Source organism: Manis pentadactyla, chromosome 12, assembly GCF_030020395.1.
Source record: "Manis pentadactyla isolate mManPen7 chromosome 12, mManPen7.hap1, whole genome shotgun sequence".
NCBI classification, from domain to species: Eukaryota; Metazoa; Chordata; class Mammalia; order Pholidota; family Manidae; genus Manis; species Manis pentadactyla.
In genome coordinates, this window is record NC_080030.1 from 87,554,005 (window position 1) to 87,579,410 (window position 25,406).

General features: G+C 39.5%; 1 protein-coding gene across 5 annotated transcripts in view; it reads right to left on the reverse strand.

The window, feature by feature from the left end:
- Positions 1-2,290: 2,290 nt before the first annotated feature.
- The window catches only part of LOC118909039 (E3 ubiquitin-protein ligase E3D-like), a 195,685-nt gene continuing 172,569 nt past the window's right edge, over positions 2,291-25,406 (reverse strand). For 2 of the 5 annotated variants that reach the window (XM_057489385.1, XM_057489386.1), the window contains exons 10-11: positions 22,023-22,081; positions 2,291-2,897 (exon numbers count right to left, since the gene is read on the reverse strand). In XM_057489385.1, coding sequence (XP_057345368.1) covers positions 22,034-22,081 — 48 coding nt within the window. In that variant the 3' untranslated portion in view covers positions 2,291-2,897; positions 22,023-22,033. Of the gene's footprint in view, positions 2,898-8,762; positions 8,882-22,022; positions 22,082-25,406 lie in introns of all 5 variants that reach the window. The other 3 variants (XM_057489384.1, XM_057489383.1, XR_008992816.1) reach the window with 2 other exon arrangements.

The following is a 25,406-nucleotide window of genomic DNA, read 5'->3' on the forward strand; positions in this document are numbered from 1 at the left end:
AAGATTTCAACAGGATCCATCTACTCTAATTATAACACATGAGAATGAGCTCACAGAACCCACTTATTTATAGCAGCTCTGAGAGATACAAAAAATGGCCTGGACATTTGGTGTTTAACTATGCTTCTGGTCCTATGCTTCTGGTCCATGCCGACTTTCTTGTCTGTTTTATGACTGTGTTAATCCCATCACTAGTATCCAAGAGCTTCTGTGGAATGATTAAGTGCCTGGGCTTTGGAGTGAGCATATATGGGCTCAAAACCCAGCTCTGCGTCTTATGCTGCGACTGAAATACTCACCTAACCTGTGTGGCTCATCAGGATCCTTATATATAAATAAAGTAGTAAGAGTTCCCTCATAGGTTTTTAGGGGGATTAAGATAGGTAATACATGAAAGTACATAGAAAAAGGCCCAGAGTACAGCTAAAAATAAATAGTACCTGTTCCATACGTATTTTGACTGTCATGTGGATTACCATTTCTAGGGTTTCTGTTTGCCTTTTTTATTTTCCTATTTCTTTCTTTAAATCATTTTCAAACACTATATCATGTTTTTCTTGCTTTATACCCAGTTATTGTTGAGACATGCATCATTATATCTCTACTGGGACTCTGTCACCCAAAGGCTTCCTGCAGACCCTCCGACCACCGAGGCAAACTGCCCTAGTGGCCCTCTTGTCTTGCTTTTGCCATTGTCTGTAGAAGGGCAAACTAGTAGTGCCTACCTGACAGAGTGGGGGAGAGAACTGGCAGTACACAACTGCACGCAGTCGCCAAAGCTTGTTTCTCATGCTTATATCCTCTGTAGCAGTGGTTCTCTCCTGGGGTTGATTTTGGCCAACAGGGAAATGTCTGTAGACATTTTAGTTGTCACAACTTGGGGAGCGAACTACTGGCCGCTGGTGGTTAGAGGCCAGGGATACTGCCAAACACCCTCCACTATGCTGCAGTGAACCAGAATCTGTCACCCCAAAATATGCCCTTTTGGCATAAGGATTATTTGGAGCTAAAGACAATTGAGAACCAGCAGAGGCAGGAAAAGCTCTTTACCACCCTTAACTGCCTAAAAATAAAGTATAAATTTCCTGTTTTGTGAAGGAAATTTACATTTATAAGGACATTTCCATTTGTAAAGATGTCTCTGTAGTAGGGAGAGAGCTGTTCCAGGAGACAGTTCTTGCCATCTGAGAAACTCTTCTTTGCATAACCAGACAACATTTATTTACTATGTATTTCCTTCCCTCCTTTCTCATAATTCTACTCCCTCCCCAGAAGCCCAAACTCCCTTCTTTCTTTCTTTAGCCTAAGATGGTATATAAATCTCAATCATCTGACCACCTCCTTGAGTCTCATTTCTTTGTGAAACTCCTGTGTGGATGTATGTGATTAAACTATTTTTTCCTCTTGTTAGTTTGTCTTTTCTTTCCCCCCATTTGATTTGTAAGCCCCCGCCATTGAACCTATTAGGGAAGATGGAAAAAGACTTTTCCTCCCTATAGCACAGGACAGTCTCCTACAACAAATAATTATCCAGCCCAAAATGAAAATGGTGCTGAGGTTGAGGTTGAGAAATCCTACTCAAAACTAACACAGCAATCTAAAGCATGACAAGTGAGCACGGTGTTTGGGAGCTGAGTAGCTTAAGAGAAGCCTTGCTAATTCTCTATGGCTGTGAGTCTTGGTCATATCACTAAGAACAATGTTTCAAACTGTGCTTAATGAAAGGACTCTGCAGGATCAAACTGGATTTTATTCCCATGTCAGTCACCAGTTACAGAGCTAGAGTGCTACGCCGCTGCTTTGCTGGTAGGACACGTGTTTTGGTTACACTACCAGGAAGAAGAAACCATGAAAAGATCATCAATCACAATGCAACTGATACCTGCATTAAGAGTGTTAGGAAATAAGGGGTCACAAAACTTGGGATTTTAGGTGATCAGTAGGCCAGGATAACGTCAATAGGCTTTCAAAGCAGCAGGTATAGGTGCAAATCCACACTGTCATTCTTATGCAGAGCAGGACAGGAGGATCAGCCTGTCTGCATCCCCAGCTGGGCTCAGAGCTGTGTGCTCACAGGCCAGTCCCAAACCTCTGGCAAACGAGGAGCTGGTCAGTGCTCCATGGGATTCTCTCTAGCTTTATCCTTCTCATTCAATGGTTTCTCCACCTTCAGCTCTCGTACACAGGGATTAAGACAACTGTAATGGGATGCCAGTGAGGCATACTTACTGATTTGTAGCAGTATTTGGTAAAGGAAATGCAGAACAAAAGGGACACATGCAGGTTTGCATAGATGCAAAAACCTTTAATTTGATAATCACTCATTCAACAAACATTTATTTATTGAGCATTTATGAATAAGGAATACAAAATTCTCTACTTCTTTTTTAAAAATTTGTTTTAAACGAACTTGAGAAGTTGTTTGTATGTCATTTCCTTGGACTATCAGCAGTGAGCATTTAGTTTCATCAAGTAAGTCCCTCACTGAATTCCACATAGGACAGATGGGTCTCCACCAGCTAATATGCTTCCCGGTGGTGCTGACACAGCACAAACGTGAATATTCCTCTCTGTGGGAAACAGACTATAGCAACTAACTTCTTAATTATATTAACTGTAACTATATTATCAAACTTCTATACTTATCGCAGTCTGCTACTAAAACTTTCTTCCCAGGTGTGGTTCTTCAAATATTTAAAGTTAACTCTTAGGGAAAAATATGCAAACAAGAAAACTCAAAACTTCAATTCAACCCTCCCATTCTGCAGCTCCGGCTCTTGCCTCTAGTTGTTGCCCACTGAGCCCACGGCTGGCCTGTGCTGTGCTCCGTGCTGTAGAGCTGTCTGCCCGGGAGAGGGATGCCTCGGTTTCAACAGTCACATCTTCAAAAAGGCCACCTGGAAGAGGACAAAAAACCCAAGATGCTTTGTTTTATACAGCATGACAAAATGGCTGAACACACTTCAAATCAGAATCAGGTGAATCTGGTCAATAAGGATGCATGCTGACCTAAAAAGAAATGACTCTTATTTGGGTCCAACATTGACATTTTACACCAAAAGCCAACTGGTTCTTTTTAAATGAACCACGTAGTAATTAAAATGATTCACATGCACTTTAAAGAAAAAAAAGAAGTTTTAATTGGCACTGAAGTTGTATTGCTGTGAAGTAATCTAGACCTCTTTCCTATTGGTTTGAACTGCTGTTTGAACCTTCCGTATGCGGAGTTCTTATTCCTGAAGATTCCTGAGCAATTCCAATTCCTCCTCACTATCGGTGATCACACCAGCCTCTCCTCAGGTCACGCCAATGATCGTAATCACAGTCAATTATATTGATTGTGCTTGTCAGTAGCAATTAATCTTAAAACACAGTGTTTAAAATTTTTTAATTTCATACAGGTTTACTTACAAAATATTTTTATTTAGACTATTGAATGAGGCTCACATCAAATGCATCTAACTTCCCAATTGTTTTAGATAGCAGAGAAACAAACATAATTGAGTCAATCATAAATGATCAGAAAATTGTAGTTCAGAGGTGATGAACTGGGAACTGAGCCAATACAGGACAAGAGTGGGATGTAGATCAGAGATGAAGTTGGGGAAGTGTGGAGGGTGGGGAAGCTCATTCTTGGCTTTCTTGGGGGGAAGGAGTGAACAACAGAAGTAAAAACATTCTACTCTTGGACAGGTGGTTCTTAAGTCCCCAAGTGCAGTCAGAGGAGGCGGGTATTTAAGGATCCTGTTAAAAGAAAGTGAAAAACGAAGAGTCACTCAGGGCAGAAAGCACCTGCTTTGTGTGGAGTGATTCAGAAGGCGCTGCTCTTCATGCAGTGCCGGGGAGCAGGCACCTGCTGCGTTTCCTGGTCAACTTCCTGCTGGCTTTCTACATCCAGTTCTGCAGTTAGAACACCAAAGCTGAAAGAGCAGGCTAAGAAGAAAGGGCAAGGCTCCTAACCAAAATGTGAACAGGGAAAAGTGGTACAAACCTCCAGGGCTTATTGGGAAGATTAAATGAGACAATAGTTTTGGAAGTACATGCGTTTTTCTCCCTTGCCTCTAAACTGATAACAGGTATTAGGAGCCCATGAAGATACCAGCCCGAGAGAACAGCAGGTCCTGTTAGGGAATGATTACAGAATTACAGGGGAAGGTCACAGAGTCTGACCTCTGGACAGTGACCCTGTTAAGGGATGTTCTGCTTCTGTAAGACCAGTTTGCAGGGACCTTCTAAGAAGACAATGCCACTGCTAATATTCAGAAAACAGTAAGACAATGGATCAAAACCAGGCAGCTCTTTTTTAATTCCGAAAATTTCTATGCTATGGAGTATTCCAACAGGAACCATTCAGAATAATGACAATACTGATACATGTCACCACAGAAGTGGTTAACAACTTTAGCTTTGGAATAATATAGACCAGTGGTACCCAACCTGGGGTGATTTTGCCACCAAGGGACATTTGGCAGCATATGGAGATATTTTTGGTTGTCACAAGTTGGGGGATGCTACTGGCATCTATGGGGTGGACACCAAGGGTTTTGCTAAACATCTTGTCATGGACAGGACAGCCCCATAAGAAAGAATTATCAGTTCCCAAATGTAAAAATGCTGAAATTATAGACATTGCATCTTAGAACTAGAGCTCTCATTTACCAGCTGTGTGACCTTCAATAAGCTTGTTAGCCCCTTAGCCTTTCCTCATCTGCAAAATGGGATTATATAACAGAACCTCCACAAAATTTGTGAAACACTTTATAGCATAGTAAGCCTATTTTGACTCCTTTCATCCTCAGCACATCCTGTGACTTAGAAAAAGCAGGCATTTGAAACTTTGTTTTACAAAAACCAGAAGCTCAGGAAAATTTAAGTGACTTGCTCGGGATACAGAGAATTAAGTGATAAAGATGGGTTTAGGAAGAAATCTGACTCCCAAGCCATGCTTTTCCCACTGTAAGTTTACAGATGAATGAGATAAAATGCAGAGTTTAGGGACTTTTATTCTTCATTACTGCTGCAAATACTAAAGATTTGTTTTCTTTTGCATGCCTGTGAATATGAACTCAAGATGGAGAACACTATAAGCTGATTAAATAATGCAAAATAGTGCATTCAGAAATAAAAAAGGATATCTGCAAATCAATTTAAACATCCCATCAAAAAGGAAAAACTAATATTTGACCTAATAATGTCTTTTCTGCATCTCTAGCTTTTATACTTTCACCTGCCAAGTACATTCTGTATTTTGTAGGACTTAATATCAAGAAATAGCAATCATCCTTGGGAACAGGTACTGTACAATGCATTTTTGCTTCTTTTTATTTAAAACACTGTGAGTTAACATATTTCAGATGCTGATTTTGTGTTCCCTAGCTTTTATCCATGACAGGAAAAATTGCTTTCCCTAAACTGCCACTTATTTTAAGAGAGGATCATTTTATTTTGTTCCATATACTGAGAAAAATCTCCATATTTCATCTTTTTAGTTTTATTCCTGAAAGTAAAAGTTTTAAAGCTTTACAGAGTATATGAATACAGTTACATCTTCAGGCTCCATGGTTACATTTCTGGAACACATACTTATAAAAATATAAGTGATTATGAAAAACAAGGGAAGACGGCTCTTTCACATTGGCCCTATGATCTGGCTCTCCGTGTCCTGTCATCTGAATTCTGTCACTTGGGAATGGAAAGGGGGAGAGGGAGTTACAATGTCTAAAAATAATGTGTCTGCTTTGAGTCATCATCTAAAGACAATCTTTGGAAATCACAATAAACCGGGCCAGGCTGGTGTAATAGCTGGCCAAATGTTAGGTTTATTATGCTCCAATACATTTGTGAACTATGTTAAACATTTAAAAATGTTCTTTGATCTTAGTTAACATATTTTTATTTTTAAATTATATTCCTCAACATAGATTTGGAATTTTAGTCAATAAAAAGTTGTGCTGTCAAGGCAGGCTGCAAAAGACAGAATTAGCTTTAAAAAGAAAAGGCGACATCAATGCTTTGGGATGTGCCAAACAAGACAGATAAAACTGTAAAGTATTGGAAAATGTTATAATAATTGAGAGCTTTAGAAAAGGCTCTTTAGAATAAGCATAGCCATACACAAAAGTTCCTTTTAAAGGGTACTGTAAACTTAAAAAAGTAAATATATAAAATTATGCCTTCAATATGTATTTTTGTCTTGCTATGGCTAATGTTCAAAGTTATGTCTTGAAACAATGGTTTTATGGCAGGGAAAAGAGAATTTATACTTTATATTGTAAAAGCCAGTTATTAAGCTCAAACTTCATTTATAAAAATAAAATATACAAATGTAAATATAAAAATTATAAAAGTGACTTTTTCAAGCGCTTATCAAATATATTTGATGTCTTAAATAACACCATGGTTAAGTGATTTTTAGTAGTTTAGTAATTCAGCACTGACCAGGCCCACACAGATGATACCTAGATTCAACTTTTTGAATCGGATAAATAGATATTCTTCTCTCTCGGCTAGCTGGCTGGCAGGCTGGCTTCATTCATTCAGTTCATTCAATCACAAGGACTGTCTGTGTGCCAGCAACTGTCCCAGGCACAGACCACACCAAGAAGGCATTCCCTCGCGGTGCTGACATGAGAGGGGGACAGTCAAGTAATGAGATGATTCCAGTAAGGTGGGGTAAGTGTAAGATGGATGCCAAATGCCCGCTGGGAGAAAAGAGCCTATTTTTGGGTTATGAAAGGAAGACTTCTGAGGCAGTACTCTGAAAGAGGTAATTATTACTCTAATTATGAATACTGCATTGGCAAGGAGAGGCAGTAAAACCTGGCATAGCACAGAGTGGCAAACACTTTCCCACTGAAAGACACTGGCTTGCTAAATGAATTACTAGCAAACAGGAAGGATGGAACATAAGATCAAAGATAGGAGAAGCAAAACAAGACTGATGTTTCTTCATCTCTAGAGGGGGCTGAACATATGGACCAATGAAATACTTAGTGGGCCTTGATCCTATTCAATAAAGCAAGTAAGTTCCAGACAGAAGCCTCTCAGAATAAGTGGCTGGTGGGAAGTATTGTTGGCACTGGATGCTGCTATTCTAACACCAGTGAATAAGTAATTCTGATGCCACCACGGGAGCTCCCGGTTACATAAAGCAAATCCAGTAACTCTGCGAATGATAGCAAACCCACGGGAGCGACTGTTCATATGGCAACAGTCTCTAGGTGTTATATAAAAATACATTATTGCCTCAAGCACAAAACATTTGTTAAAAGAAATAATTCTATACTCAGTGCTACTACAATAAAGACACTATCACTCATAAGTCAAACATCGTTTTAATTTCTCATTCCCATGGACCACCTACAGAGGGGACTTGGCCGAGGGGCACCGTGGCCGCACTGCAGCTGGGGAGGAGGGTGGTGTTTCGACAGTTTCCGCTGAGCTCTCTCCGCTGGCAACACGCCTCTGGCCAGACAAGTTGTTCAGAAATAATTATTTCACTTTCTTCAGAAGTGAGGGAGTGTTTTCCTACAGTACCATTTAACCGAAAAATTTGTCAGCAAAACCATTGTAATAAATAATACCTCAAGAAGCCATGCTCACTCTTACCTAGATTTTTTCACATTGAGAAGCACGGGTGTTGAAGAAAACAATATACTTGGAATATCAGTACAATGAGAAATCCCAGAAGGGGACCCACACCCACAAGGGGAACAAAATAGTTTTTCGTAGCAAAAGAAAGTTTCCTATCATTTAAACATATTTATTTCAGTGATTATTTTTAAATTCCTATTCTAGCTGTAAATATTAATTCTTCTAACAGAGATGTAACTGAGATACCTGCCAGATAAAGTGCTTTCTGACCCAGTGTCGAGGATGGAGGAGGGACTAAACTAGCTTGTGAGGATGTGGCTGTGGACCCCACTAGTTCACAGTAGAAAGGTACCATGAGCACATCACTCAGACAGCAGTGAGATGCTATAGTGAGTGGTCCTGGGGCCAGAACTATTCAGGGGCAGGAGGGCAAAATTCTGCAAGTAGCAAGAATAGCACAGGGTGATCTACTACACTTTTTAGGGAAAGGGTGGAGGAGGAGCCCTTTAAAGTGGTCTTGGCCAATTTTGGAACCAAAAACGGTCCCAAATTTGACTTCAAAGTAAAGGCTACCACGACAGCACTATAAACTAAATCTGGCAAAGAAACAAAATCTTCTGTACATCGGTGGGGGCATTATAAAATGGTAGACATTTCAGAAAACAATATTTATTACTTTGAAAACTGAACATGTAATTACTTTGAGACACAGAAATTTTAGTTTTGGATATTTATCCCAGAGAAATGAAAACTTTATGTTCACACAAAAACCTGAACATGAATGTTTACAGCAGCATTACATCACCATCATAAACTGGAATCAGCCCAGATGGTCAGACAAACTGGTACATTTACGCCATGGAATAACAGCAATACCAAGCAGTGGAGTACTGATACATGCAACAACTTGGAAGAATGTCCAGGGAATTATGCTGAGTTAAAAAAAACCAATTTCAAATTATATATACTACAGAATTCCATTTATATAACATTTTTGAAATAAAATTTTACAGAGTACAAGTGGTTGCTGGGGTTGGGATGGGAGGTAGGGGGACTGTGATTATAAAAGGGCAACAGGAGGGACCCTTGTGTTGATGGACTTCTGCAGCATTGTGACTGTGGTGGTGGACAGACAGACACAGGCGATAAAGCGGGAGCACCATACATACCAGCACACATGGACGAATGAGCAGAGGCAAAACTGGGGAAGGCTGAGTACGGTGAGCGGAGCTGGGCCGCAGGCCCCACCGGCCCTGCCGGCGGTAGGATGCTCTGTAAAGCGTTACCACTGTGGGAAACCGGGCAAAACGCACTTTAGATTATTTCTTACAACCACAAGTGAATTACACCTATTTCAATGAAAAATTCAACTAAAAATAATGCTACAATACTTGGCAAATGATCTTGACTAGCTTACTTCAACCTGGTTACCTCTACATGTAACTTTGAGATGCATTATTCAGACTTGCTCACGTTGATGCTCTGGTCAATGCATCACTGAGAGCCTGTTCTCCTCCATGAAGTGACCTGAGTAAGCCAGTAAGTTGAGTTTGGCACGAGTCTTTAAGCAGATGGTTATAGTGAGACAGAACACCATTGTATTCTAAACGCATTGTGCTGACAGCATAGCACTAAACACTCAGGTTACACACACCTTAAAGTATCACCTTAAAGCTTAGGTTATATATGAAGGACTTATTTTAAATAGCCCACTAAGCACACTTTTTTGTTTTTTTATTGTCCTGGAGTAAATAATGAGGAAAGATTCTGGCATTTTTAAAGACCAAAAATGCTACAGCAAATTTTCCAGACAAATAATAGGCACTCAAATAAATGTTTTTTTTTCAGACTGAACACATTAGATTAAAAGCCTAATTTTAATCTTATAAGAACATTGTCTTACAAAAGATTTGGGGAAACAGGGAAAAAGAAAAAGGAAACATATGCTATAATGCCCTAACATAATTATCATGGAAGTCTATTTCCATATAGTTTTAAGATGTATTTTTCTCAGGCTGATTATCATATATGCATATTTTTAATACCATAACATTTTTATGTGCTGCTCAGAAAGTTTTTATTCTTATTTTAATAGCTGCAAAATAGTCCATCATAACTTAATCCATTACAAACCTAAATTGTTCTCAGGTTTGGTAACATCATAAGCAATATTGAAATAATTATGGTCATGTTTATAGATTTTCTTCCATATTTCTGAATATTCCCTTAAGATAGAATCCCAGGAATGGGACGGCTAGATTGAGAAGTATGAATATTACTATATAAATTGATGCATACTTTTTTCAATGAGTTGTACCTATCGGCAATGCCACCAGCATTGTCTTTTTCTAATTAGTGCTAATAAAAGGAAAATGACATCTCAGTGCCTTTTTAATTTATTTAATTGCTATGAGTTTGAACATTCTCCCAAATGTTTGTTTAATAATTGTTTTTCTTATGAAGTGGTTAATTGTGAACTCACATCCTTTTTCTTACCTGCCAACAGGTTAATAGTTTGTATAAGCTTTTAGTAAATGCTAATACAATTTTCATGCAGTGAAAAAATTAAGTGCAAGGCATGGTCTCATCCAAAAATCCTTACAAATCTACTTGAATTAAATATCTAATTTAATTGTCTCTAAATTAAAGACGAGGAACCAAAGTTCAGAGAAGTTAAGCAACTTCTGCGCACAGTAAGCTAGTAACAGGGCTGGGTTTTGCACTCAGTTTTCATTTCTGAGCTTAGTATTCATTCCCTCCTAAAAAGCTCCCTCTGTCTAATTATGGTAAGAGATAATTGCTATAGTAACTGTAGTTGAAGGAAGAATCCATAATTTCCAATTTGAAGTAAGTCAGATTTAGCAGCAGTTGGAATGATGCAGGCACTCTGTTTTTTAAGAAGAAAGTAGACTACTTCTTTTGGATTAGAAGGAAGAGAAAGAGGGGAAAATTCAAATTAAAGCCCTTCTTGTAAAGAGAAAATTCTTTAAAGAGAATTATTCTTCAAAGAAGAGATGAGAAAGCTTCTAGCAAGCGAGGAGAGCCTACAGATAGATGAGAAATCAGCATGATATCTCAGGAAGGAATTTTGTCTCTAAGTTACAGGAGAATGAGGCATAGTTTAGTCAGTTCAGTAAAAAATATTAAAATTGGAATAATCAGATAACAGTTAAGGACAGGCAAGAAAGGGATCATTTCCTATTTTCTTTAGCCATTTACTACTTAGGCTTGACTCTGAAATACAATATTTAAAAACGTGCAAATCTTGAAAAAGGAAACATGAAAATATATCCATTTTTAAATAAACACCATGTATTTCTTAAGCCTGTTATTTGGAGTTGTTGGAAATAAACAGGGATCATAAAACTCTAAATCATTTTAAAGGAGGGGTAGTGAATGGCACATGAGGATTTTAGAACTACAAAATGAAATAAAAGTAAATGCACTGACAGAAGACAATGCAATGTGGTGTTTTAACCACGAGCTTCAGCCTTTTTACTTTAGGCCACGTGGAAAGCAAAGGGGGGGGGCTCTTTTATGCACATCCGCTCATGGAGCTTCTCCAAGAACGGCTTATGGGACTAGAGAAAGGCATGTAGTAATCAAGGTTCAAAGTGGAAAGTTTTACACCCAACATCAAAGCTCCAGGAGGAGCTAGGAGAATCAGGTCGGTACCAGAAAGATGCAGAAAGGGGAACTCTCCTTGATATGGGAAGACTGGAAAGTTGGAGACAGAGCCTATTAAACAGAGAGAAGTAAAAACAGATTAGCATGAGAAGGCACACACCAGAGGCTGTGGGGAAGTAGAGATAGGGGCTCCAGACTGAAGGGAAGCTGAGACTGAATCCCCTCAACACCTATGAGCCGACCGACCACTCAGAGCCTCAGCTGCTTCTGGGTCTGCCCATCCATGGCTGAGGGCTCAGTATGATAAGGGACATAAATGGCTTGGCAAAACTTGGAACAGACGAGGCCCTCAATAAGTGGAAAAACTTGTTGTTATTATTATTTTATTATTACAATACCTAAATGTTTTATGTATTTTAGATTTTGCTACAGATGCATCTTTTTCTCTGCTGTTCATGAATGAATTTTTGTTTAATTATTTTAAAGGAGGAAGCACAAATGGCTGATTGCAGATATAAAATATCCAAGGCTTAATTAAATAAGGCTTTATTTTGTTTACACTACCTAAGTAACAATAACATCTACCAGTGACAGGTACTAAAATTGCAGACATGGCATCTGAAGAAAACACTGCAAACCTATAACGTTGCAAATATAAGAATGGAGATGGCTTCATGTAAAATATCACCTGCTCCATGAAAAATTACTTGGAGCCCAGAGGCCTCTTATAACTTTATGTCGGGGGTCTCCAAAAGGGGTGTAACAGGTAGCACTCCTAGAGGTCAACCAGCACATTCTTGGTTACTGACGTAATCTACTCTGAATCTGAGATCACTGATTACACAATGGGTCTTTACTACATGAAATTATTGACTGAATACACTAATTAGGCCCTTATCAAATATACCCAACTTATATCACAACATTAACCAGAAAGAAGAATCTGACTGATTATTTATGAAGACACTGTAAAACAGTGGGAATGAGTGGATAGATGTACATAAGGCCATAACCACTCAATCATTAGTGTACTACAATTTGGAATGGACTTTTCTGGCTATTGAGGCATCAAGTATTTGGAAATGACCAAAGCTCAACTGTTTTGTTAGGAAATACTTTAAAGTCAGCTCACTGTCATAAAATGCTAGCCTCTAACTCAGAATGAGACCTGGGTCTTGCCTTCTTTCCACAGAAATGCAAGTTCTATTGAGTTGCCGTAACTGAATAATTTGCATACTTCAATGCAAGTTAGAGCTGACAAAATATATAGACAGCTGTAAGAGAAAATGCGGCTGAAGGGGACAGCTGAGGGAGAAAGAACATATGCATTTTCCAGAGACCCAAGGTCAGGTGGCCCGGCCTTCATGCCTTAGTCTCATCATCTGTGAACCAGGGCTTCCCCCTCCCCGGGTCAGTCTAGGGCTGCACCAGGCTCTGCAGTGCTTGTGACCAGCCCCAACAGGCAAACGCTGCCCACATGGGGGTCCAGGAAAGTTTAGTCTTTAAAAGCTCTCCCCTGGATACCAGGAATTCATTGCTGTTAAGCTGCAAAATTAACATTACATATCTAGGGGTTCTTTATAGCAAGATGAGAAATAATTTCCTCAGGATTAGAGGCGTTTTGAGAGGAGACAGAAAGATAAATTTTGATGAGATGAGAGTAAATACCACAACTTGTCCAAGTCATAAAGCCATGAGAAAAAATACACTATGTTTTGTCAGGGAGTAGAGAAATTTTTTAAACTCATATATTGTTTTATGTGTCTTTAGCACAATTAAATTGCCAACATGCTATGAGTATAAACAAGAATTCCATTAAGTCTGCTGTGCTCTCAGAACTATTCCATTTGGCATACTTAAAGATAAGGCTTATAAACATTTTTGAAAAATGTTTTCTGTTTTCTACTGATTTGGGGGTAAAAAATTTCTTTGAGGTCTTCATCTTTCTAGGCTGTGAGAAATAAGTGGGCTCAGAAAGGGGGTCCTCTTCTCACCTTTTTTCCCCTTTGCTTTTTATGTTTTGAAGAAATCAGATCTTTTGCCCTGTCAGGTTTTCTGCAGACTGGAATATGGTGACTCCTTTTGTTTGTGTTTTTAGTGTCATTATAAACTCATGGATTTATAATATATTTGACATGCTTTAATCTAATACAGTCTTTTTTTTATTGATGCTCAAGTTCTCCCACCTTGTCACTGGAAACTTCTTCAACTTGGAGTCTAAGCCCTGCTGCTGTGATCCTAGGAGTTTGCAACAGTTTTTGTTTGTTCTGCTTGTTCATTTGTTTTTTGCCTTCAGTTAGGACAGGACTCTGCCTCATCTTACATGTTTCTTATCCTAGACATGGAATCAGCCATTTTCCCAAAGACCTGGTTCCCTTAGTGGGAAACGGTACTTAGAGATCACAATGTACCCTGGACATGTCACTCCACGCATGCACACACACAAGCCATGCCCCTTCGGGGGCCACCACATCCCTTGTCAAAGTGCCCTGAGAAAACACCCTGCTTCCAGGGCCCTCGTGTCCCTTCAGAAGCCAGATCCTGAATTACTCAGATTCAGAGAGGAATCTTTTTGTCTGGTTAGCTCAAGAGGAAAGGCTAGGAAAATACTACCTTAGCAACAAATTATTTTGTGGGACAGAAACTAAGAACAAAGAAAACCCTGGAGACCCCTTTCCACTGCAAGTGAAAGGAAATGGCTACATTCTGTTATCAGAACTCAGATGGAAAAAGGAATCTTTGTTGATAGAAAACAATTTTTTTGACTGGGTAAAGACATTGCTGTTTGAGTAAAAGAAAAATGCTCCCAGAAAACAACTCACCAAGAACTCCCTTGGATATGGAATTATGAAGGTGACTCACTCGCTGCCTGTGTGGGGACAGGTCCCTGCTGTTAATTTGTTTGCCAAGTGGCAGCAGGATGAGGTAGGACCAGCCATTGTGTGGGGGCTGCGGGAACTGGAAAACTCCCCAAAGAGAAAACAAAAGTAAGTTGTATATGTCTCTAACTAACCAGGAGTATTTCTGACCTCACTGAAGGAAAATACTCTCACACCTCACAGTATGTTTGGAAATGGAAAAGAAAACAAAAACAGAAGGGCATTTTTCACAGTATTTATAATTTAGGCCAAATTTATTCAGATGACAAAAGGTTTTTCAGTCCCTGAGGTTTCTCAGTGGCAGGTTCCTTTAAAATTTTTAGGGGATAGGAAAGGGGGTATGGAGACTCCTACAAATCAACCAAAAGAAGACTTAGGTTCTTCAAAATAGAAGATAAATAACCAAAAAGCACCTGAACAAGGTGCTCAATATCCTTGGTCATCAGGGGACTGCAAAAAAGGACAATATTAATTAGATACCCATCAAAATAGCTAAAATTAAAAAGATTGACAACACCAACTGTCATTGTTGATGATATGGCATAAGTGCACCTCTCATACCTCGTTGCTGGTTGTGCAAAATGGCACAACCACTTTGCAGAAGTGTTTGGGGGTTTATTAGAAATTAAATATACATGTACCCTACAACCCAGGAATTTCATTCCTAGATATTTACTGAGAGAAATGAAAATATATCCACAAGAAGACCTTACCAGAATATTTACAGCAGCCTTATTCAAAATAGCCCCAAGCTGGAACAACCTAAGTGTCTATCAACACAGAATATATTAACAAATTGTGGCATATTCATAAAATGGAACACTATTATGTAATAAAAAAGAATAAACTACTGATGAATGCAATAACATGTATAAATTATAAAAATATTGTTAAATGAAAGAAACTGGACAAAAAATGTACACACTGAATGATTCAATTTATGCAAAGTCCAAATTCAGTTGATCCTTGAACAACATGGGGGTTGGGTCCTGACACCCCCACAGTTGAAAATCCATGTATAACTTTTTGATCCCCCAAAAACTTAACTACTAACAGCCTACTATTGACTAGAAGCCTTACTGAAACATACACAACTGATTAACACATAATTTACATGTTAATTGTATTATACACTGTACTCTTACTATGAAGTAAGCTACAGAAAAGAAAGTATTTTTAAAAATTGTTGCAAATTTTCAAATCTCCGAAAAATTTTACAATGTTTATTGAAAAAAACCTGCATAGAAGTGGACTTGTGCAGTTCAGGCCCACATTGTTCAGGGTCAACTATATAGCCAAAAGGAACCTATAATGACAGAAATTAGCGACAGTGGTTTGGGGGAGAAGGAGGATTAACAAAGGTCCCAAAGGGAACCTTCTGGAGGAATGGATATATCTTCTTTTTGGATGGTAGTTACATGGCTGTTTATCAGTGGGTCTCAGCCAAGGATGATTTTGATCCTTGGGGGATATTTGACAAAACCCAGAGACAGCTTCTGATTGTCATGACTAGGGGGATGCCACTGGGGGAGGGATGAACAGGACAGATTCCTGCAGCAGAGAATTTCCCAGTCCAAGTGTCAGCAGGGCTAAGACTGAGAAACCTAGATTTTATATATATATATATATATATATATATATGCCAAAATTCATCAAAGTGAACAATTAAGATCTGCATATTTGCTGAATGTTAATTATTAACAAAAGGAAGAAAGGAAGAGAACTAGGCCCCCTCCCCCCACCCCAATGTGTAGGTGAAGAAGACTGGGGGGAAAACATCATATTTCAATCCTATGAGTTCACTGCTTGATAAATGCATTTGATACCCAAACTGCCCCAATTAATGTTTACTGAACTAAAAAATATTGTGGGAATTTGCAGTTTTTGGTTCTACATGTAAGGAACTCGGAAATTGCCACAGTATCCTAACAAGTAAAAAGCTGACCAGACTAGTGTCAACAGCAGTTCTTGGATCAATAAGAGAGAGGACACAGGGCAAAGCATCGCCCCGGGAAGGGAGGGACAGGAGGGACAGGAGGATACAGAGAGCCACGCTTGCAGAGCAGAAACTGCTGAAGGCCTGAGCCAGGGCGGGGAGACCTGAACTGGTGCCTGATGACCTGCTGGAAGCTCAGCACAACGGGTCTGGGAGGGAACAACCCCAGAATTCCATCGTAGTGGCTCCCATGCTTCTGTGAGGTTTACTTGCAGGAGCTCAACCCAGTTCTCACAGTAAATGTTGGAGGAAAATCCGCTCCTTCTTTCAGCATTTCAGCAGGGGAGGGAAAAGGAACCATTGTGAAATATGCGCACAGCTCTCTGTTTTTCTTAACAAAGTCTGCCCTCAGGGGATCTACTTAACCAGAGCCTGATCTGCTGGGGTAATATCAGAGCCTAAGCAAGCAGGGGGAAGGGAAATACCCACCTGCAGCACACTCTAGCCCTCCTGTCCTACCCCAAGAGGGGGGAAAAAACTGAAAAACACTTTTAAAGTTCACAGCCCAGAGAAACAGGCCCACTGAACAACTGAGACCTCATGATAGGACAATAGATGCTTCCCCTCCCACCACACTTCACCACTACATTGCTAAAGGCCTAATTACAGCAGTTCCTTTTGCCCAGTATATCATGCCTGGCTATTGAGAAAAGATTACAAGGCATACCAAAAGTCAAAAACACAATTTGAAGAGCCACAGCAGGCATCAGAGCAGACATGGCAGGAATGTTGGAAACATTAGGACTGAGAATTCAAAATGACTATGATTTATATGCTAAGACTCTAATGGGTAAAGTAGATGGATGTATAATGTAAGTAGATACATGAGATTCCTAAGAAAGAACCAGGATAAAATGCTATGGATCAAAGAACTGTACCAGAAATGAAGAATGCCTCTGATGGACTTTGAGTAGAATAGACCCAGCTAAGGAAAGAATATCTGAGCTAGAGGAGGACGGATCAATAGAATCACTGAAAACCGAAAAGCAAAGAGAACATTGATAGAAATAAATAGAACAGAATGCCAAGTACTGTGGGACAACTATAAAAGATGTAAATAGGTGTCATGGGAATATCAGAAAGAGGAGAAAGAGGGAAAGCAACAGAAGAAATACTTGAAACAATAATTACTGAGAATTTTCCCCAAATTAATGTCAGACAGCAAACCACTGATACAGAAAGCTCAGAAAATATGAAGCAGGATGGATGCCAAAAAAACCCCATCCCTTACACGTAGGTGTATCATTTTCAAACTATAGAATATCAAAGATAAAGAAAAGATCCAGAAAGAAGTCAGAGGAAAAAAACACCCTACCTGTATAGGAACAAAGACAAGAATTAGATTCAACATCTTTCCAGAAACCATGTAAGCAAGAAGGGAGAATGAAGTGAAATATTTAGTATCAAGAGAAAAAAATCAACCAACCTAGAATTCTGTACCCTGCAAAATAATCCTTCAAAAGTGAAGTAGAAATAAAGATGTTTTCAGGCAAGAATTGAGGAAATTGTTGCCAGTAAACCTGCCTTGCAAGAAATGTCAAAAGAAGTTCTTTAGAGAGAAGGAAAATGATAAAGGTGAGAAACTCAAATCTACAGAAAGGAAGGAAGAACATTGAAAAAGGAATAAGGTAAAATAAAAATTTTTCTTTTTCTTAACTGGTCTAATAGATACCAGTTTCGTCAAAATAATAATAGCAACAATGCATTTGATTATTTTTGTTTTTAATATATGTATATATATATATATATATATATATATATATACATACATGCTTAAAATGCTCATATATAAGTGAAACAAATGATAGCTATGATACAAAGGGAAGGAGGAGGGAATTAGGATTTTTTTTATTATAAAGTACTCAACACTAGTTGTGAAGTGGTATAATGTTAATTTGAAAGTGGACTTGGGTTTACTTGTAAGTGCATATTGAAAATTCAAGGTCAACCACTGAAAAAGGTTGAAAAAAAAGCATAACTCCTATGCTAAGGAGGGAAAATAGCATCCTATAAAATACTCAGTTAAAACTACAAAAGATAGAAAGAGTGGAAGACAAAAACAAGATCAAAGAAAAAAGGCAACAAATACAAAACTAACAAATATGGTAGGCATTAGATAAAGTGGATAATTCTCCAAGAAAACCTAACAATCCTTAATGTGCATGTGCCTGGTAACAGAGCATCCACTATGTGAGGCAAAAACTAAGAAATGCAAGGAGAGAGAGATGAACTCCCTATCAGCACTGGAAACTTCAACACCCTCTATCATAGATGGCTAGATCTGGCAGGCAGAAAATCATTAGGGGCAAAGCAAAATGCATAAAGAACTACAAATTAGTAAGAAAAGACAGGAAACCTGATTTTTAAAATGGGAGTAAGACTTGAGCAGGCATTTCACAAAAAAAGGAGGCCTTCCAAAGGTGCTTAACTTCATCAATTAGGAGAGGAACCAAATTAAAACCACAATGAGTTATCACTACACTTACCAGACTAGTTAAATGAAGTAGACAGAACATGCCCAATGCTGTTGAGGATCTGGAGGAACCAGAATTCATATACCCCTGGTGGGGGTTTAAGTTAGTACAAATACTTTGGAAAACTATCTGGCAGTATCTTCTAAAGCTGAACATCCATGATTCTCCTCCTAGGTAAATATCCACCAAAAGTGAGAACGCACGGGCACCGAAAGATCATAGAGGGCTGTTCACAGCAGTACTACTTGCAATAGCTCCAAACCAGAAACAGTCCAAATGCCCATCCATAGAAGAATGGATAAAGTGAGATATATTCATAAATGGATATACTATACAGCAATGAGAACAAAAGAACTACTGCTACATGCAGTTGTAATGTTGAAAGGCCCAAAAGGTTACATCCTGTACAATTCCACTTCCAGGATATTTAAGAATAGGCAAAAATCAACAACAATGACAGGAGTCAGGGTGGAGGTAGCCCTTTGGAGGAAGGAGTGCACACTACATTTATTTCCTGATCTACAAGCTGGTTAAATAGGTGGGCCCACTTCTTAATAATTTACTGATGAAGACTTATGTACTTTCCTATATATGCATTATACTTCAATGAAAACTTGACAATAAAATGTCAAATAAACATAAGGGGAAAGATGGATGGGGTGTGGGAAATCATCTCAATGATTCTTCTTCCAAACACCCTTCCTGGCTCCCCTTTGTCCACTTGCATAACTCACACCTGGACTATTCCAAACTTTCTGAAGAAATTAACTTTCAGCCTCAGGGAAATCTTGACACAGACAGTGCACAGTCCTGGGGTATTAAGCAGCGTGGGAGTGGAGCAGAGCCTGGCACAGGCTGAAGGTGAGTCAGCCCAGGTCTTCCAGTAAGGCTCAGTGCTCACTCACCCAGCCCTGAGACGCCACGCCCTTCCAGGCCCTTGGCTCCGGCTCAACCAATCACAGTGTCTGCGGCAGCCAGGCCGGGTGAGGACTTCCAAAGGGTCTTCCCTTTGTCCCACAGAACCCAGCAATAAGCTGGTAACTGATTCCTACTGTTCTCTCTGAATTTCAGAGAAAACTTCTGGTACATGGTAAAAAGGTATTCTTGCATGGAAAGAAAAATGGATCAAAAAATGCAACGCTGTGAACTAGTTTATGGTACAGGCACTACTTACTCTGACGTGTGCAGAAAACAAGTATCTCATGACTCAAGTTACTAAAGTTGAATTTCATAAACATTTTTTCCCTTGGGGGAATCTGAACTGTATAATATTAGCCTTCCTGCCAGTGACTTTCTGGCCATCCCTAATGCTTACAGTGGTACCCAGAACACATTCTCTGCTAAGCCTGGAGGCAGCCCTGATTAGCCTTTCCCATTACCTGTACAACTAAGCCATTCAAGAGAAATGCCTCTGGAAGAGATGCTGCACAGCTCCTTCAATATTCTGGCCTTCTCTCCTACAAAAATTATTTGCTGGGGTAACATTGCAAGATGCCAAGAATTAGATTGGATGATAACAATTTTCATGTTGAAAACAACAACTTAAAGATGACCTCAATCATCCAGTGACTTAAAATGTGGAAATTAGGCAGGTGGTGACACTGACAATGTGAAGATTGTTCAGTGTTATTCTGAGCACCGAGGTAGAGTTTGGATCTTAACAATGACCACGGCTCACCAATATTTCAAATGCCTGCTTTCCGTGCATATTTTGTGTTATCCTAGTCTGTTTAACTCATAAGATTTAATCCCAGATCACCTATAATTAGAGAGTGGTGATGCATTCTTAGAAGACAAATATAGACACAATCTGAAAATAATGTTTATCCTTGCAAGGCCACCTACACCAAGACACTTGGGAACAGTTCACTATTGCCATAATGTCATAGAAGGATGGCAAAATCATTTTGCTTATCTGCAGAAGTAGGTCACAGCAAGAACATTTGGCAAAAACGCCCAGAGTGGACATGAATGGGTTTGTGCCACAATCTTTTCATTTTTTTCACCTCAATGCCAGACTCAATCACTGGTTCACTCTGTACTTACTAATCATCTTCCTATATGATAACAGGACCAGAATGAGGCTTCAAAATGCAGTATTTGGGGACACAGCAAAAAGCTCTATTACCAGAATACTGCTTTTACATTGACTAAAAGGAGCTCAAACATTTGAGGCAACTACTGGTTGTCACTGTTGTGCTCTACTTCCAATGACATAAAAATAAAATCTATCATCATAAATTAGCACACTTATCAGGAGTCTGAACTAGGCAACATACAGCACTGAGACTAAAGGTCATAGCGCTTCCCACAGCAACCTTTCAGACTTTACATATGGCTCACAGGTGGGACAGCATTTTATTTCTGTTGAGACTTCTATGTAAACTCAACAGTCAGACCTTGCACAAACAATGTGAGTTATGCACATTTCACTAGTGCTGCTACCTTCTAAATAATGAATGAAGAAGGTCGAAAACGGATCTGTGGTAGCAGGAAGGGGGACCATAAAATTCACACTGAGAATTTTGTAATGCCAGAAAATGCCATCATGGGGTGCTGAAACCCACCTCACTGAAAGCTTTGTGCTGTCACTGGCCAGAAAGGCCCCACCTGCTTCCTGTGCCAACAGCGTTCTCTGCTTCATGTAGCATTAGGCCCTCGGCTTCACGGGCTCCCTGCCTTGACTCTCCTGGGGAAGACACAAAGCTGTCTCCAGGAAACCAAGCTTTGCTCCTAACTGTGTGCTCTTACTGACTTCCATTTTTAGAAAACATTTGCTCTGACGTTCTGGTAAAGGCTAGAATGCATACATTGGCTCCAACTCCCAGTTACTCACTTGGCACGGTCCTTCCTCCCTCCCCCTGAGATGTACTAAAAAGCTTTCCTCCATCACTTTTTCCCCTTACTTTCTTTTTGCTTAGAGCAATCCTATCTCATTTTTCACAGAATATGATTTTCTGTGTCCACTTTATCATTTTTACTCCTCTTAGTGTCATTAATGACCTTTGAGCTTAGTCAGTTATTCCATGCTTTTCCCTTCCAAATTCACCCTTATTTTTTTCATTTTAGAACCAAAGGACAGTTGTACAGTGAGTAAGTCATAAAGTTGTCTCAGTTCCCCTAGGGACAATCTTCTTCCTTGAGCTATTAAGTTGGAAAATGGCTTTTTAGAAAACATCAAGGCTTTGTCATAGAGCAAATGCAATCATTATGATGTAAAATCAGTCCTTTTTTCTATGAAAATGCTGTAATACTTTACTTGTAACTGCACAAAGGGACTTAGGAAATGGAACATAAAAAACCTATCAGGGGCTTTAAAGAGTTATGTGCAAAGTTTTATGATATTTTCTTCCTGGAATGTAGACAATAAAGCCATACTGGTGTGGAATGCTGTGGTTTTGCTTTCTGGATTCACTATTGCAAAATCAGTTCATTTAAACTCCGGAGAATGACCTGTTTTCCATTCATGCATGTATCTGTGTAGCCATCCATTCAACACATGCACTGGGTTCCTCCAATTTGTCAGGCAGAGGGGTGAATTAAATCAAAACTGAAAAAACAAAACAACAATCTTTTTTTATCCTGAGAAACATGTCAATGGTTATCCTTTATTCTAGGTATGCCACTTAATCTACAAATGCCTCATAAATTGCATTTACCTGCAGAAAATGAGGAGCAGCATAGTAATAAACCCACCTGCAGGCAGACTAACTATGCAGATACGATTTTGCAGCACTTTGTAAAACCTCTGACTGCTTTACTACTGATTAACTGGCAGCACAGCAGGCATGTACCAGCTTGGGGGGAAGGGTCTGGGCTTGGATTCTTGCTCTGACTTCGACTCAGCCTCCTGAGCATCGGTTTCCTCATGTAAAGAACATAACTAGCTGCACTCAAAGGATGATAATAATTATTAAATGAGAAAAAATCCACAAAGCATCTGTTACTGTGCCTGTTGCAAAACTGATGCTCAAAAATTGTAATTTTAACAGAATCATTGTCATAACTGGGGTCTAATAGCTTAGAGAAATGTTTGCTCCAAACCAAGGAATTCTGTTTTTTCTCAGAATAGAAAGATAGGTTTAATTTCAAGGAGCGTTACATTGAAAATTGGTGTACTCCCTGTCCTAGCCCTACCCCCTTCTCCCTCAAGTCGTGCTCCTACTTCCTTCACCCAGGTACCCCACTTATTGTCTCCATAACCCATCTACATCAGCGCCCCATTCACTGATGCCTGCCTGTTGTCCTCTGTCTAACCCGAACTTATTTAGAGATGTCTTAACTCAAGGAAGTAGTTAACCGCTTTAATGAGTCAAAGAAAGGGAAGGAGATAAATGAACTTTCTTTTTGGATGGGGATAGAGATGATGACAATGTGAGGAAGAGAATAAGGACGTAGGGACAGTTGGAGCAAAACAGAAAAGAGGGGGACACAATGACCCAAGAGGGGTGCATAATGACCCAAGTTCAACATAACAGAAACTGGTACTCAGTCCTAGAGAGGTCTACTGATTGCATGTGTTCACCTCAATTTGATTCACACAATTACCGAACTTTAGAGCTGGAAGAGAGCTAAAAAACAAGACCATCAAATTCCATCTTTGCAGAGACAGAACTGAGGCCCAAAGAAGTCTTGCTGGAGCAGCCCAGCTAACTGCTGACTTACAGCTAGAATCCAGGTTTCCAACATTTTCATTCCAAAACTAATTTTAAATGAATAGGTGGTTGATATTATCATATTCTTCTTTGTTAGCTTTTTTTGGGGGGGATGGTGGTGGTGAAAAAGACTAGGGTGAAAATGGACTTTTTAAAGGGTTTGGACCTAGGGGATCTATTTTTATATGCCTGGTGGGGGTGGTTATCCACAAATGCCCTGAAAATGAATGCAAAATTTTAAGTGGAAATGCATTTTTCTAGGAGTAGGGCCCCAAGCTTTAACAGACTCTCAAAGGTGTCAGTGGGAAAAACGAAGCTAAGCGCAGTGGACTAGACAGACACAAGAGTGAGGAGACTTGTGCTTTCCAAGCCGCCACAGGCTGGGACGCTCCCGGGCAGACGGGGAGCAGGTGCGACAGGGAGCAGCCGGGCGGCAGAGCAGACGCCCTGGGCCTGCCTCCACGTCCAGCAGGGTGGTTTTATTTTCTCCCTGCTTTCTAAATTAGTGTTCTGCTCAATTTGCCAAGGAACGCCTTCTGCTAGTAGCAGGGGTACTGAAAACCACTGTCAGTCCACATCCTGTAAAATCTCAACAAAGGTGTGAACCCCCATGCCCATTAAAATATATATACATATTATCTGCCAAGAGCCCTTTCTCCTGGCTGTATCTATTGCTGCTCTATACTTTTCTGTTTAACAATCAAGATATTCTTGCCCTCCCAACATCTTCAGGAATACCTGTTGGTAACAAGAAAATAAGGAGCAGGAATTCAAAGCAGTTAGTAAAAAGAACCTGAGCCCATCCTTGCTCATTCTGAGAAGATAATGGAAGTTGCTTTTTCTTTGCTTCTCATAAGATGATCTTCATCCCAAAGGGCGGCTATAGTTTTATCAGAAACCCTGAGTAGATTGTCCACCTTTTTCTTTTTTCATAACCTAAGAAACAATCTCCCCTCCATTTTTCTCAGGTAATAAACAGTTGAGGGCATTTATTTGGAAAAAATAAGTTTTGAGTTTTACAGAATGTTGGATAACTTGGGATGGGGAAAAATGAGAAATAGCAAGAAGCAATAAAGCATAGAGAGCAATATATTTAGTCATTTTCACCCAAAATTAGAACATAATGGCCCTAAGACACAAGCCTAAATAATGTTGTTTGTGTTGCATTAACCTTAAGCTATAATATGGCAAAAGCAGATTACAGAAGATCACAAAGTTATAACATTATAACGCAGCACCTAGCAGGAATATTTTGGCAAGCAATCGATCACTCTACAGATGCAGCATAAACATCAGGATCACAATCTGGTCCTGTGTGAGTTTGTACACAACTTGTGTATAAAAATATGACTTCAAAAGTAGGTACCATACTGAAAACTGACCACCCCACAAGACATTTGTATGATTGAGGTTTGATGATACTCTTTTGTTTTCATCCCCTAACTTAACGTGTTTATGAAGGATGGCAGAGCCCAGGGCTGCAGGAGTCAGGAGAGACCAGCAGGTTCAGCTCTACCTCTTCCTGCTCTCCACAAGTGTAACCATTTCACTTGTCACCATGGTCCCCTAAAATAGATTTTTAAAGATATTCTCTCATTGTATAGATGGGTTAATGCCCTAACAATGTTGCAGGTATTGTCAAGTATATTATAAAAGTATAAGATGATGTTCCTGTTTTCAAGGAATTTGTGATCTCACTGGAAGCACTGGACATACATTTAAGCAGCCGTCAGAGATAGTAGGTGGTGGTGGCCAGAGCAGGGAGCATTGAAGACACAGGCGTTAATCCCATTGTCTTCTTTGGTAGCCTTTTAGTACCTAATATAAAGTGCTAGTAATGGAAGTTCAGAATTAGGAATAGGCACAGGGATAAAAGTAACCATTTATTTAGCATTTACTATATTCCAAGTACTTCTCATATATTAACTGACTTTATCATTACCATAACCATAAGGTAAGTAATGCTATTAACGTACAGAGGAATGAACAGTCTTGGCGAAGTGTTTTGCCTGAGGTCCTACAGCCAGCATGTGCAGGGTTTGAGCTTTCACACCACATCTGCTGATTTCTAAGTCCATGCTCCAATCCTCACTGCCAAGTCCTGTCATTTCCTAGATTCTGTAAATGTGTTAACATACCTATGATGGTGACTTGTTCAATTATGAAATACAGCAAAGCTTTT